The sequence below is a fragment of the Branchiostoma floridae genome, chromosome 7 (genome assembly GCF_000003815.2).
Source record: "Branchiostoma floridae strain S238N-H82 chromosome 7, Bfl_VNyyK, whole genome shotgun sequence".
In the NCBI taxonomy this organism is placed as follows: Eukaryota; Metazoa; Chordata; class Leptocardii; order Amphioxiformes; family Branchiostomatidae; genus Branchiostoma; species Branchiostoma floridae.
Window position 1 is genome coordinate 10946813 of NC_049985.1, and position 15238 is coordinate 10962050.

The following is a 15238-nucleotide window of genomic DNA, read 5'->3' on the forward strand; positions in this document are numbered from 1 at the left end:
TGGTCGGAAACCTGCTTCTCTAAGTTCTCGAGCGCTTTGTGTGCAACGAGCAGACATCCAATCAAAACACACTGATTGAGAACCTTCACTAGCACTGCGTAGGGCAAGTCCAGTGGAACTTCATTTACCACCCAGTCACACAGTGCACTTATACCAAAGGTCCCTACGACCAGCTCGGGGTTGGGAGGAATATAAATGTTCTCCCAGGAGTCCCTGAGCCAGTAGATCAGAGCCGCCGCTTTCCAGACAACACAAACGATGGTTGGAGCATCCGCCATGGCGACAACAGTACACGCCGACGACAGTTGAGGCACAAATTGCCTTCCGAATAGTCGCTTTTACTCAAGCAGCCAAAGTATAGAAGAATTCTTTGATGTTACTGTCTTGATAAGGTCACTACTATTGTCACCATCCTTGAATAGGCCTATTCGCGCGATCGCTTTTGTGGATCGGTATTTTTGTCTATTGTCTCACTAACCTCGCCGCGAGCAAGGCGGGACAGGAGAGGGCAAGAAGACCGGGGCTGTGCAGTAAATCTCTAATTGGTGCACACCTCACCTCACCCCAAACATTCTCAGCTTTCAAAACAATGCCGTCGAAGTAAATAAGGTGAAGTCTGTACCTGTGTAATATTATTTCTGGAAATCTGTACTTGAGGGCAGAGATCAAACTAAGAAATATTTACAAAGTCCAACTCTTCATCAAGAATGGTTTAATGATGATGACCTTTAATGCCTGCTCTCGATAGAGGCTTTGAGCTAAGGGTATACTAACAATGTTGCATTGCACAAATTTGGTTGCATAGTTTTGTATTGAATGAATTTCCATCCACAAGTTTATCCTCTAGCACCAACACATCACATTTATCTACTCTTGATGTTGTTAGATGTTCAGTAGGCGTAAAATATTTGGCATGGCGTGTTGCACAGCAATGTTCTTGTCAAAGGTCAACGTCCGAGCAGATGTTGGGGATAGAAAATCAAGAAGCAAACATCTGCAGTTATTTTGTATCAATGAACTTAGGAAAAGTCTGTCGTCAAAACGTCCGACTGGCTCCTCCTATGGGCCCGACTTGGTCGGCTAGACGTTTCTCCGTCCTGAACGGTTCTATGAAAGAGCCGGGGACCATCATCTTGTAGGCAGGTACGGGCCCGGGGTACCGCAGGGTGTTACTGACCGTCCACTCACGGGCTGACTCGTCGTACACTTGAACCTTGCTGACGTAGTTCATCTCACCGGAAACTGGAAAAATACGGGGAGAGTGAAGAGATGGATGGATGGGTAATTTGTTGTTGAAATCAGACAAAAATCAGCGCGAACACAGAGTTATCATGACTAATTCTCTCATGCAAATACGGCGAGAGTGAACACAGATGATATGAATGGATGGATATTTTGTCTTTTAAATTATGCAAAAAGTAGCACGAAAACAGAGCCAATGATGATCATAGTAAAACTAATTCTCTCATATTCATTCTCTGAAAGTTTGCACCAATTTCCACCCGTTGTTTTCATGTTGATCTTTAGGTTCACCACCATTTTCAAAATTTTGTGGACCACCACACCTGCGTGGGGCTGTGTGGTGTTAAGATGCACTCTCACCGCACTTGTGTCAAGCTTGTGTCAATGTGGGGTTCGTTAACTGCGTCACTGTTTTGTTATTTTCTCCGATTTTATATAATTCTATATACACTATATACACTATAATTCTCCGATATTGCGTAATACGTTAAGTATGACTTAGAATACAACAAAATACAAAAAAAGTAAGAAATATTTAACTCTGACGCAGTGACGCAAGCGTGACGCAAGCGCAGTGAAAGTGCATCTTAATGAGCAATGAAGATACAGACATGCTACTCACATGTGCTCTGGTCACCCCCGAGAACCGTCATGTAGCCCTCCACGACCACGGCGCTGCACAGCCCGGCCGGTACTCTGAGCGGCTCTATGAAGCTCCACTGGTCCCGCTCGGGACTGTAGCACTCCACCACGTCTAACGGCTCGTTATGGGTCCGCGACAGGGACGTGTAACCTCCTATGGCGAAGATCCTTCCGCTGTACACCTACAGGTATGAAAGAATTTTGTTGATTCACAGCTGTATAAGAGCGTTTCACTAATAATTTTACCAACTTCTACAAAATTATCTATTCTACAGGTATGAAAAGAACACATTGCACATGGATGAAGATAACACAAACAACGTAAACTTTCTTACTAGCAAATCGGGGGCAAGTTACGTATTTTTCAACGCAAGCTTAAGAGAGTGGACCAACTGAGTAAAGCCTTGCCCTCCGCCTAAAGAACATGCCTTTGGAGGCTCTGTTTATTGTTTATTAAACTTTTGTGGGCATGGCCTGTATAACCAGCTGTCAGCCAATCAGGGAATCGTTTACGTGGTTCTCTGATTTGCTGAAAGCTGGTTAGAGGCCATGTCCTCAATAGTGGAAACCTCAGCCCGCTTTAGCAGGCCTCCCTATATGATAGCCTGTGTTTACACAAGCTCTCGTCGGCTGGGCTTAATGACCCCCTCCCCCCTAGGGCGGCGGCAATCGTAGGGCCGGCCGCTAGGGGCGCGATTTTAGTCAGGCTACCTATATGATATATTGTATAGGCTGCGGGCAAGGGCCTGTGTAGAACAATAATTTTTAATAATCTGATTTTAAAAATGTCTATACTAAACTATAGAGACCTGCAATTGTGTGTTTTGATTGTGTTTCATATGTAATTTTTGTCCGGGACTGATTTCTAACTGATCCCACTGCACCCCATGCTTTGAATGCACCATCATCCTGACCTGACCTTGGTACTGAAAGTGCTATTCAGCAGAAAATGCCATGTAGTATTACTCACCTCCATGGCGTGGGAGAACCTTGCCACGTGCATGGCGCTCCTCTCCGACCACATGTCCGTGAGAGGGTCGTAGCAGTAGACTGTCGCGGACATGGTAGGGATGCAGGACATGTTCACGTTCAGGGTCAGAGAGAAGGCTGCCTCCGTGCGTTTGATCCACCCGCCCGACACGTACAGTCGGTTGTTGTACACGCAGGAGGCTTGGCACCGCCGACCGTCGGGAATTTCCGAGCAGGGCCACCACAGGTTTTGTATGGGATCAAACCGCTCCACTGAGGACAGGATGCTAGTGTCCTCGTGATCCTCGTCCCCTCCAACCGCGAAAAGGTTCCCTTCGATGGCGTCCATAGAGAAGCAGCTCCTTTTTGTCGACAAGCTGGAGACTTCCCGCCATTTCGCTGTCCTCAGGTTGTAGCAGAAGGCGGCGGCGGACCACCGGTCGTATCCGCGCGCCTCCTTGTCCCACTCCCTTCCCCCGACTACGTAAATCTCATCGTCCAGCACGGCTGCGCAGTAGTTCCTCCTCCGGATGGGAATCTGTGTCATCTCGTACCACGGCTTGTCTCCGTCAGGCGACCTGACGTCACAGAAGCTGACGCAAGTCCTCTGGACTGCGGGCCGCTCGTTATACATTAGTCTCCCTCCCACCGCCAGAACCACTTCCCTTGACGCTCGGCAGATCGTGGATTCTCGGGCAGTTTCCGCTGAATCGTGTCGCCTAGCAACGTGTTCGCCTCCTAATGGTCTGGTCGCTGGGATACCAAAGTTGTCCTCTGCCGGGATACTGTCGATATTCAGGATGCTGGATATTTCGTCGAGGTACTCGCTTCTCTTGGGATCTCTCGCAACCCATTTGTCTGACATCTCGCACAGCTCTCGATCGGTTGCTTTAACCCAGTCGTTCGACAGCAACACAATGAGCTGATCGCAGGACAGTTCCAAAAAGTCGTCTGATTGCGAAGCTTCGATCAGGTTGTTGGTCACGTGGTTCTCCGCGAAATCCTTCAATTCGTGCAGGTTGAGCGCGCAGGCCAAGTTCCAAATCCCGATGCAGTTGTTCATGTGGATGTTCTCTCTTAGATAAGAGCAGCACATGTCAATCACTGCGTCTACCTGGAGATAACAAGCAGTCGCCAACACGTCTTCCTTATTCTCGTCGTTTAACGTGAGATCTCCGCTGTACAGAAAATCCAATATGGCAGAGAGCCCTCTAGCGGTCGTGCCGTGCATCTCAACCGTCGTCTCCTCTTTTTCTCTCAAGTCGATTGAAAACATTGACCTGAAGTAGGGGCAGCATGCGGCCAGGAGAGTCTTGTGTGATCTGAATTCCCTTTTTTCTGCGACCAAACACACGTCACTCAGCAGCTCAGTCTGGTAAAGTTCCCTAAATCCGGCGAGAACTGAGGAACCATGGGACGCCAGGGAAAACTTGCGTTCGTTTATTTTCTCCATCCTGTCTTATCTTCACCTATAGAGATTCAAAATCAGTGTTATACATTGAAGTATCAAGGACATTCACTTGCAGAATACCACATATCATCATGGCTATATAGAAAGATAGTATTAGTTTGTCCTACTGCCACTCTCATGTCATATGTGTTAATAAAGGGAGAAACGTTCGACTTGAAAGTTCAATAATGATAAGATAGGTAGGCGGTACTGATCATCACTGCAGGATCTCTACCATTGGTGTCCATTTTGTTACATCTGCGGAAATACATTTCGGTACAAATTCTAGATCTTTGATGAAGCTATTTTCAGTTGCTATGATCATGGCTTGCAGAGTTGCGTACTAGAAATTCAATACATGTAATCTTATTTCTGGAACAGTCTTTATTGCAAATTGATGTGGAGATAGAGAAACGTTTGAAATAAGGACACTTCTACTATTGAATTAAGGACAGATAAAGCACTGTAGTACTATAGTATACGGCACTGCAGGACTGTACGGTACAGCCTTTATCATTGTGTTTGGTGTCGGGTGACCCCCAAATAACCGCCATGAGATCATTTCTCTTCCCTTTGTATAGGAATGACCGACTCACCCACATCGTGGGCATGTGGAGTCATGAAGTTTGTTATGGATGCCTGCTATATGTATGGCCCTCACCCAATGATACATAACTACTGTAACTACAATATAAACGAACACATTTGACAGCTGGTACCACAGATAGCACAAGCAATTGTACATAACAGATGACCCGACATGTAAATATTTACAGTTTTTTCAACCCACAAACAAATAAGACCCGCCCATACCCGGGCGTCACGTTACAAACACAACTGAGAGTCACTCGAATAAAAGTAGGCATCCTAACACTGGAAGCAACTAGGGGTTGCTAATCTATTTTCTACGTCACAATACTAGTACTTACCCGAAAAAACTGGACTTTCAAGTCGCAACTGGTATACTGAAACTGTCACAGCACTGATGGAATTACCATGGGCTGAGGGCAAAGAAAGGGTAGAATTTTTTTGTCTTTTGCTCAACCGTAAACAAAACAAAGGGACAAATACCCTGTCTATTTTTGCACAGGGGCAAATAATCGTCGAAGAGGACGTAACCATTCATTAGTTTTTAAGATGTCGGCACGCATAGTCATATCAAACTTGCATTAGGAAAAGCGAATTTTTAAGAAAAAAAAGCATTTGAATGCTGATTGTATAATGCGTTAAGCTCTGCGTATATGTTTATTACATACAGCTGCCCAGTTTATCAGGGGACCCGGTCACATGCGGCACCTATGTAGCTAGGGAATAGACCATACAATACAGGGTAATTTGTCATGATCAAAACACATATCAAGTTAACTTAGTAAGTACTGAGAAACAGCCACCACCTACCTGTGCAGTGTTGTTTCACAAACGTGGATTTTTCAACGTTTTCAAGTGAAACAACATTTGACGGCTTGCCTGCAGAGAAAGAGGTCAACCGGCGGTTGGGCAGCCATGGGTCCAAAGAAGGGCGCAGTCTTCCAGCCGACCATAAATAGCCGCGGTAACTATGGGGAGAATGCGGATCAAATTTGCCCATCGGCTCAGTTGTCGTGTAGTCTATTTTGGTGGTAGTATAACGTTTTCCTCGTGGGAAGCCATTTGGACTTAATGCATGATGAAAGTGAAATGGAAAATGGGGTGAAGTTTGGCTCATAAATATTAAGTATGTATGCGATTTAATGGAACGGAAACCCTTTTCCATTCATGTGTCATACGTATAGTAACGTATATTGGTAGCGGACTTGATAGCACATCATTGCATGGCCTAAAGGATGGTATTGCTAGTAAGAACAAAGTTGAACTCTTTGACTTTGGTTTATACGGTCATATGATATCAATGACAGACAAGTTTGATAATAGCGGCGTCTAGCAGTTTGAAAGCGAACTACATTTCAAGCTAATGGCATGCTAGTATTGTGCACTGCTGTGCGTCAACGATCGACTTTTATTTCCGTCTACAACTGATTCTTTAACCGAAAAAAAAAACATTTGCCACTTCACAACACATATGTATTCCATGTAGAGACAAAGGGGACAACACATAACAATACAGCTTTTTTTGTGTTTTTATTAAGCCACTGGGATATGACTTACGTACAAACAATTAATTTGTTACTAACAAGTAGATTCGACAAATTGGATACTTAAAAACTTTTAAAAAACAACGCGTGATAACAAAGGTAGCTTGCTACAGTCACAATACAAATACACAATATTCAAACAACAGTCAACACAGTAACTCATCTTCAACAGGACACAACGTAAAGCATTAACATGCCATGTTCTAGGTTCTAAGTCATTGCATTGTTGCCAATATTCTATCAGACGAGCGACGAACAGAACTCTGTATTGCCATCTATGTCATATAAAATTGCTACACATGTAGTTATGTAGGAAGGACTTTAAACTTTATATTAAAGATACCAACAGGCCTGTAGTCGTATAACGATTTTGCTATAATATCATTGCATAGTAACAGGAATCTTGCAGAAATAAAATGTATGATACAATTTATATCATAGTGAATAAGAGACACATATCTAGCTATGACATGGGCTCCACGGTAATTTCTGAAGACAGATCCTCTTATCTGAAATCTGAACGGCCTGTCAAACCTTTGTAATCTAGCTGCAAGTGCTGTTTAAAGCCATCTCATGAGGATGCCATAAATGTATTTGATGGAAACGAGTATGGAAACTAGTACAACACCGTGATGGTTCTAAGAAAAAACAATCATAGGTTGATAACTCTGTTCTAAGACCCTGTGTTATAGTCCTCTTGGGAAGCGATAGCCCCGCTTGACGAACTGATGTGCGATGGCGTACACGGCAAAGATGATCGCGATGTTCCCCAACAGGTGCCAGCAGAAGGCCAGCGGCAGGAACATGAGGGTGTTGTGTGACTCCAGGTCCCATCTCCGGGCCGTGTCCAGCGGGTACAGCACACCTGCCACCTGGGGGACAAACAATTACCAAGGTTATCTAAACAATCCTCTTCATAGAATATGGAATTATCTGGGAGGGAAGTCTCCGGATTGTTTGTTGCTCTGTGTACCACTCTCTTCCTTTCTCAGTGTGTGCGTGCATGCGCGCGTGCGCGTGTGTGTGTACGAGTGTATGTGTGTGTGTGCGTGAATCTGTCTGCCATTGTGTGCGTGGCACCTCTGATATATATAAGTTTGTGTGTGTGTGTGTGTGTGTGTGTGTGTGTGTGTGTTCGTGTGTGTGTGTGTGTGTGTGTGTGTGTGTGGCTCGAAGCGAAAGTGTTGAGCCAGCGGTCACTACGGCGTAGGATGGCACTCAAGCTATGTGTGTGTATCTTAACTTTGTGAGCCAAACTCTTACGTAAAAGAGCTTATTAATAAGTTATTGTTAGCAACATAAATAAACCTTAACTACTGAAAATTTCCTTACCTGCCAGAACCATGTCCCCTGCAACAAGATTAGTGTCGATAGAAGGAGAGGTAACAACTGACTCTCTGGTAGACACGCCCACAACATGGCGGCTACCGCAGCGCCAAATATGGCGATAAACAGGAGTTGGTGGAGGCGATCTTCAGCCTCGGACCCTCCTGCACAGGGAACAGAATACATGGTGCAGGTTTGAATAATACAGTTCACATAGACAGATGATCTACGCAAGCCAGACCTAGTCTCGTGCTCTCTCGCGAGATCGAGACTAGGTCACTCTCCGTGAATAAGATGGACTGTCAGCCGTCAAAAATTTGGAGGTATGTACCTTACCTTAAAAATAGTAATTGCTTGAAGAAAATTTGGAGTCACTCTATTCATACGTGACTGATGAACCTCTTCAACGAAGTTCACAAAGACGTACTTTACGCTTATGTTTTGATAATGGCATACTGTAAAGAGATATTGTGAGATAGAACCACTTGTATCAAAACTTCACGGTTGAACAGGATATCAAAGGTCTACGCGAAACATTTTTAGTTCTTGTGAATCAGTTGTTTTATTCGTTACTGTGAAATTCTCGTTAATTCTGTCAAATGCATTCCCCACTATTGCTCTGATAAGGCAACAGACACAAGCATATAGCAGTAACAAAGGAAAGCTTAAAGGAGAAAAACTATTCTGGGACATTTTGGGACCTTCTCCGACGTGCCTTACAGGTGGAAACTGGCATACGTGGGGATCCTTTTAACCCAAAATTTGACCTCCACTTCCCCTTCACTTCCAGTCACTCCACTACATGTGAGTTACAAATGCACACACAAGCAGACCTACCATGTACACGCGGGTGAAAATGACACATCTTACCTTCATGATAGAAGAAAAAGTAGGACTCGACGAACAACGCCAGACTCATGAAGAACTTGTCGCTGTTTGGTGGAATCGGTGACTTCACTCTGACCAAGATGTCCACAAGCCTGTACGGGCAGGAATCAAAGTACAGTCAAATGTCTGGTCAACATTCGAGCTTCAGACAACACAAACATCACACAGCACATCCCGTTTGTACATATAGTCCGCCGTAACTGTTAAGTGGACCTTGGTGTGGCGCTTTGAAATATCATATACTTGGTTGGACAGATGAAAACTTCAGTTATTTCAGGCTGCTGCTTTCATATGTAAGCTTCTTCTTGCATAGACCTGTTGACGAACCCACGGACTTTGAAAAATGGTAGGTTTACAAAACCGCCACAGTCCCTGATGTTTGGGGCTTTTTGACTAAGAATACTTCTTTTCTTACACACCAAAAGAATGGCGATTTTCAGTAGCATCTTAAAGAAGACCTACCCCGAGAAGAAGAAGAAGGAGAACATGGTGACCAGCTGCCAGTCGGCTTGTTCCACAAACTCTCCCGTGACCGGGTCACGAAGCCTCCAGTGGGCGCCCAGAGACATCTGGCTTAACATTCCTATATCATGGGAAAAAACGCACACATATCTATAAATAACGTTGTACATATATGATTTATATTTTTCAAGTGATTTGCCAAATATAACATATACAACGTTAACGTAAATGTAGCTAATGTTTTGTCAGAAGAGTCAAAACTCCCCAGTTGTGGTGTTGAAGATCTAAGATCATCTAACTAGATCTATTCAACACCAACCAATCTGACAACAAAAAAGCAAACCCACCAACTAAACAAACAAACAAACAAGCAAACAAACAAACAAACAAACAAACGAGAAAGCCCTTACCTATCGTACAAGAGATGATCTTGAACATGGGATCCATGGAGTAGAGTAGGAATCCCAGCGTACGTTTGGCACAGCCCAGGTGATCTCTCCATGTCTTGTTTCTGGCAGGCTGTTTCCCCTGTCCCTGTGTGTGGAGCCTCTCTAGCGTGAGGAAGCAGGTCTTCACGGCGTACCACAGCCCGAACACGAAGAAGAACGTCCCCAGGACGGCGTGGCTTCCAAACGTCCCCGATCCCGAATGGTCTATGGATGAATGAATGAAAAATGCCTTTATTGTACATGTATTATTATTGTAACCCGCAGGGTTAAGAACATGTCGCAACAATAGAATAGTTGACACTCAGATACGTGAAGTCAGATACTGTACAATGTTAACCAAAACAACTGTATTCTAATAAGTGACTTCATCTCAGTTCTTTGTGAAACTGAAAAATTAATGTAGAAAAAGATATCTTCTACAATCAAAGGTTTGCCTAAATTCTTTAGGAATATGAATTTACCTCAGTCTGTTAATTATGTGTGTGAAGTAGGGAAATATATGTTCTATCAGCTATATCTATAGACAAATAAAAGATATCAATGTCTGCGTTATATCTAACTATAGACTTTCTGTACAGTGATGACTGCCACCGCGTCAAATGCAAACTGCCAATGCCTAAACTCCATAACAGACTCTACCCCGTTGTTTTTATTTTGCCGTTTTTGTTGAAGTCATACTGTTTTCTGCTTGTTGTCGTTTCCGGATAGCTCCGGTTTTCTGCAAAATTTAGTGGCTTCCATAACCACCTCCTACCTGCCGAAAACAGTGTACTTCCAGCAAAAACTACAGGCGTGCATCTCTTCTGATATGATAACAAGGAAACCCCAAGCCGCCTGTCTCATAACCGTTGCACTTTTGTGTACGTATATCCATCGTTTATTCCTGTCAGAAGTCACAGTAGCCGTCACTGTTGTAATCCTCTCAGGCGATCAAAGACGACATAATCCTAACATAAGCTCTAACCCAGGATTATTGTAAAGGTCGCACGGATGTGACCCTGCTGCAAATGTAAAATGTCAAACCAATTTGTCTGATCACATTTTATGTCCCACATGGGATGAAGAGGAGAAGTAAGTAAGTAATTTCTCTGATGTCTGCTTTGTGCAAAGGTTGGGCTACTATGGATCACGTAAATAGAGTCAAAACAAACCAGTCTTTTCAGTGTTTCCCTTATTTTGCCAGCATCTATCACGGAGATATAACGTTATCCGACACGACATTAAGAGAGCAGAGGCACGCGTATATAGTCAATTGCAGTTCTACAGATATAGTGAACAGAAAACATGTGTAGTATTCTAATATGTTCACAAAAGACTACAAACAAGAAGCATTTGATGAGGTTACATCACAAGTGCGTATATCATATTGGGAACTTTAACGTATACGTACATGTTGCCACATGGGCGATATACAGAATTTCATCTACATATGAGTTAATTGGCCTTAATTCGTATTACAGTCTACAATTACAAGTAGTATTTTCAATACTACGACTGCATTGTCTATTCACGAAATATTCCGACTGAACCATCTCCCATATGCGTGCGCTGTTCCAACTCCCAAAGGCGGTTTGTTTGAGTGAAGGTAATTACATGGAAATTGACCTTTCAGAAACCCTGGCGGTTGCCAAGCTCCGCACAAATGTTTGTATCGCAGGCGCCACATTTAACCACCAAGCATATGTTAGGAGGGAAGGTCGTAAATAGTTAATGCATCTTGATAGGCGACCCTTTCGTCAAACCAAAAAAACAGGGCTGTCCGAAAACGATCTTTTCTCCCAACATCTACTTGAAGATTGGCTAGACATAGACATAGGGACGAAACTTTGCACCTTGTTCCAAGATGTCAAAGGTCGTATGTTATACCAGTATTATGGGTCCCTCTCCAAGCTGCCAAGCAATATCACATTACATTGGAGACTTCATTTGAATGTTTATAATTATGGTGCCATTTACTGTATTTACTTCAATGCTGGCCTTGTTTTAATAGGATGGGAATGTGGTTGTTCAACATTTAAGAAATTTGTAGCAATGTTTGATAACTAGACGGGGATTAATTCGAGTCGAGGTCAGTTTATGCAAGGGGGTTAAGCAGATGAACGTTACAGGGTATTAGAACAACACAAGTCGATACAATGCCATCGGTATCTAGTTTAAAACCCTTTTGAACGTACGGCCATGAAATGATAAAGTTACGACACTTGTAGCAGCATTGCTTACAGTGTTACACGTGACCTTGGCTGACTCAGTTTTGCGTGACATGAGTCTGTTTAGTACTCAGTCAGGCAAGAAATGGACTACAGGACGGATTCGCTATTATCATCATGGCGGACACAATGTTTGTTCAACTCTGGGTATTGTTATACGGGTCGCTGAGCATTGTCTATGGATCCCTAGTTACCACAGACCCGTCGTTTTCTGTCAATTAACTAGTTAACTTGTTACAATTCATACTGGTAAAGCGTTACCATCTTTGATATGCCAATATGGAGGGTTGAACCGGCAGGATTCTGCTGTAATTGTTGAGGGATAGAGTGATATGGTGCCAAGACAAACAGGTGTGGGTTTGTGAAACGAAGCCTGACATTCTCCGCATGGTAACAGCACTGACACTAGCCCGAGGGGTGGGCACACGGTGTCGTCTGAAGTGGATCCAAAGTTGTCACAACGAATTGTTCGGACAGAAATTCAGACGAGCCACATGTAACGTTAACTCTGCCCACTAAATGTAGTGGAATATAGCGTTATAGTTATCCCCATTGAATCGATCACTCACAACTTTATTGATACCCTATCAAGTAACGTTACCATATTCTTTCTTTACGCCCCTCTCCCACCCCATATCAGACAACGTTGCAGTTATATTGGATAAAGCCGTATAAAAGGAAGCACTTGGATACTATCATTATGTTACGTAATGAATCCCCGATTCAAACAGAACATAGTTACTGTAGCTAACATCACACCCACCCACCACTATATTCTCCTTCAGGGATAACCATCGGTTTACCTTGTATAGCATCCGCACCGTGTGAATGGCCGTGGTGCCCGTGGTCCATATCCATGGTTTAACAGCTTGTCTACTTGTCCACGGGAATCGGCACAACAGAAGGAAAATATCCCAGAGACAACACCAGGCTGTGTGTGTGTACCCACTGCCCTTACCTGTTCTGCAAGGTGATATTTAACTTGCCACGCCTCATGGTAAACAACAGGCCTGATACCGTGGCAGTCACGTGACGCGATTTGAATGGACCGCCAGAATCTGGCGCTGCAGCTAGCACAGGGTAGGCTACGCTCGGCTGAGTTCACAAATACACCTAGCTATATTTACACCTCCTACTACCACCACGTTAGTGTATATACCGGACTCATTTGGGGCTGAAAATATGGAATCTGTCTGAGCTTGAAAAAACACATAAAGGGATGCTTTCTTTATATAATGCAAGCAGTGTATCTGGTGCATGTAATTCATGGCCAATTCCGGGGTAACTAATGGACAAAGGAACACAGGAGCTAACTGTGCTGCTATTACCTTGGTGTTGATTGACATGCGGCAGACGCACACAATATAACATTGATGCTAACTACTCTATTGCACCACAACCTTACAACCCCTTAATACAACAAGATTTGTGCGAGCGCATGCACGAATGAAGGAGGAGGAAGATGTCCACATAAATTTCACGGTAACGACGGGTGAGAACAGTAATCTTAATTCGTTACATTTTCAAAGAATCCAGATATCAAGGCCTTCAGAGAACACAAATTACTACTTAAACGCAATAAAAGACGGTTTCCCGCTGTCCCAATACGTCTGCTCGTTTGAACACCTGGTAGATGGGCATACTACTAGAATTATTATGTACTAGCCGGGTGCTGCAATAATGAGCTACTGCAGTACTTACGAGATATGCAAGAGGGCGTTGTGAGACCGCCGGCGACTCTTTTCAAGAGCGTTTAACCCAACACTCATACAAACGAATTCGACGTGTCTTTCATGCGACGTAGTAAATGAAATTTATTTTGTTACACGAGCTTTAATAATTGGCAATATTCTTTGTGCACTTAATGGGGACCACTTCTATACTTTGATGTAATATTAGCAAGGTATTCTGGCATGTGCATGAAAAGAAATGTAGACCAGATGAAGTACACATGGAAACAATAGAACAGTTCTGAATATGTCTATTATCTTGCCCATGTTACTTCCAACTTTTGTGATAAATTAAGTACTTAAATCATCTACCAATTGATTGTTCTACTCTTGGTCAAAATTTATCATTGCACAATTTATATCCAACAAATCGACTCAAATCAATTGCAATACAGCATACTACAGTTTTCTGACACAGCATACAGACATATATAAATTTCATAAACATACGAATTACTTTTCAAATGTTTCATAATTGCTACACACTTAGGATACAATAATTTATTACCTTGGTCATCAATAAGTACATTGAGTAGAGTGCTTATACATCCTGTATGTTTTGGAATTACAATAAATTAAGTTATAGACATCGTCTTAGCAAATAAATAAAAAAAACATCCGGACAAAGAAATGAGACATAGACATAACAACATACCTACGAACTATAAAAGTGTGTATAAATAACTGCTTCCTTACTGAGACTCTGTTAGTTCATGTATTAAGTATATCACCTCATAGTATAGCATTAAAGTTTAACTTTTACAATTTTTTTACCACTTGCCTCTCACAACAAAGCTGGAAATAACAAGTAAAGGGTAAAGCACAATACTGTGCGTAGAGTTTACATTATTACTATAATATTAGTAACCAATAATTACATGAATCAGTTCCCTACAGTTTCCATTATCACTATCACTATTTGTAATCATTATACATGTATCAGCAATTGTACATAGTAAGTACAGTTCTCAAAATTTCAGTAACATACAGTAATTGATATACACACAGTCTATCATCTGACTTATCCACAAATACCTTAAGTTTATGGTTATCATATATAAGACGGACCATTGCCAAGACTGAAGAGTATTGCAACAATGATAATTCACTGTAACATTATCTTGAATATTGCACAGTATGTGACAGTAATGCAACATTTTATTCTACATGTATCAGTGAAACAAGATACATGTATATGCACACTTAAAACTATGATGTTGAAGTAGTCAACATGGACTCTATATACAAAACATCATCTTGATATTCTCTCATTTAAAGAATGTCTAAATATGTCTATTTATGACACATCTAACAATTAATTGTTATACTAATGAAAACACATGTGACCACTGCACGAATACTAGGACTGAATACAAAGCTAATCTTAGGCTACACAAATAAACTTTAAAGGTAGTTATTTCTCTGACTGAATGTTTTTAACTGAAGATGGGCTTGTAGCTAAGGGTGAAATTCAGAATGTGGCAGATTTGCGAGACTTCCAGATACACAGAAAAGCAATGCAGTCTGCCATCCTTTGGCAAAAGCTCATGATTCTAATACATGTTACAAATGCGATTGGATTATTGTTGTCTTCTAGACTTTCTTACCCAAAGTAGTAAGTGAGCAGCTATTTTAAGCATTAAAAGTGATCTTTTCATCATTTCTTTCTTAGATCAGAATATCAGTGTCTACTTCAGCATGGGTACATACTGTATAAGAAACAACTTAAAGTAACATTTGT

General features: G+C 42.4%; 2 protein-coding genes across 2 annotated transcripts; both read right to left on the reverse strand.

Annotated features, from left to right (window-relative positions):
* Positions 1-695: 695 nt before the first annotated feature.
* Positions 696-5823, reverse strand: LOC118419584 (kelch-like protein 36). The gene is made up of 4 exons (XM_035826028.1): positions 5702-5823; positions 2855-4322; positions 1865-2066; positions 696-1242 (listed from the first exon to the last, which is right to left on the reverse strand). The coding sequence occupies exons 2-4, from the start codon at positions 4304-4306 to the stop codon at positions 1037-1039; spliced, it is 1860 nt and encodes a 619-aa protein (XP_035681921.1). The 5' UTR covers positions 4307-4322; positions 5702-5823; the 3' UTR covers positions 696-1036.
* A 573-nt stretch (positions 5824-6396) lies between these two features.
* On the reverse strand, positions 6397-12786 carry LOC118419735 (transmembrane protein 45B-like). Its single transcript, XM_035826277.1, has 6 exons — positions 12571-12786; positions 9522-9764; positions 9112-9232; positions 8632-8741; positions 7768-7925; positions 6397-7307 (listed from the first exon to the last, which is right to left on the reverse strand). Exons 1-6 carry the CDS (start codon positions 12623-12625, stop codon positions 7122-7124), a joined length of 873 nt encoding a protein of 290 aa, XP_035682170.1. The 5' UTR covers positions 12626-12786; the 3' UTR covers positions 6397-7121.
* Between the last annotated feature and the right edge of the window lie 2452 nt (positions 12787-15238).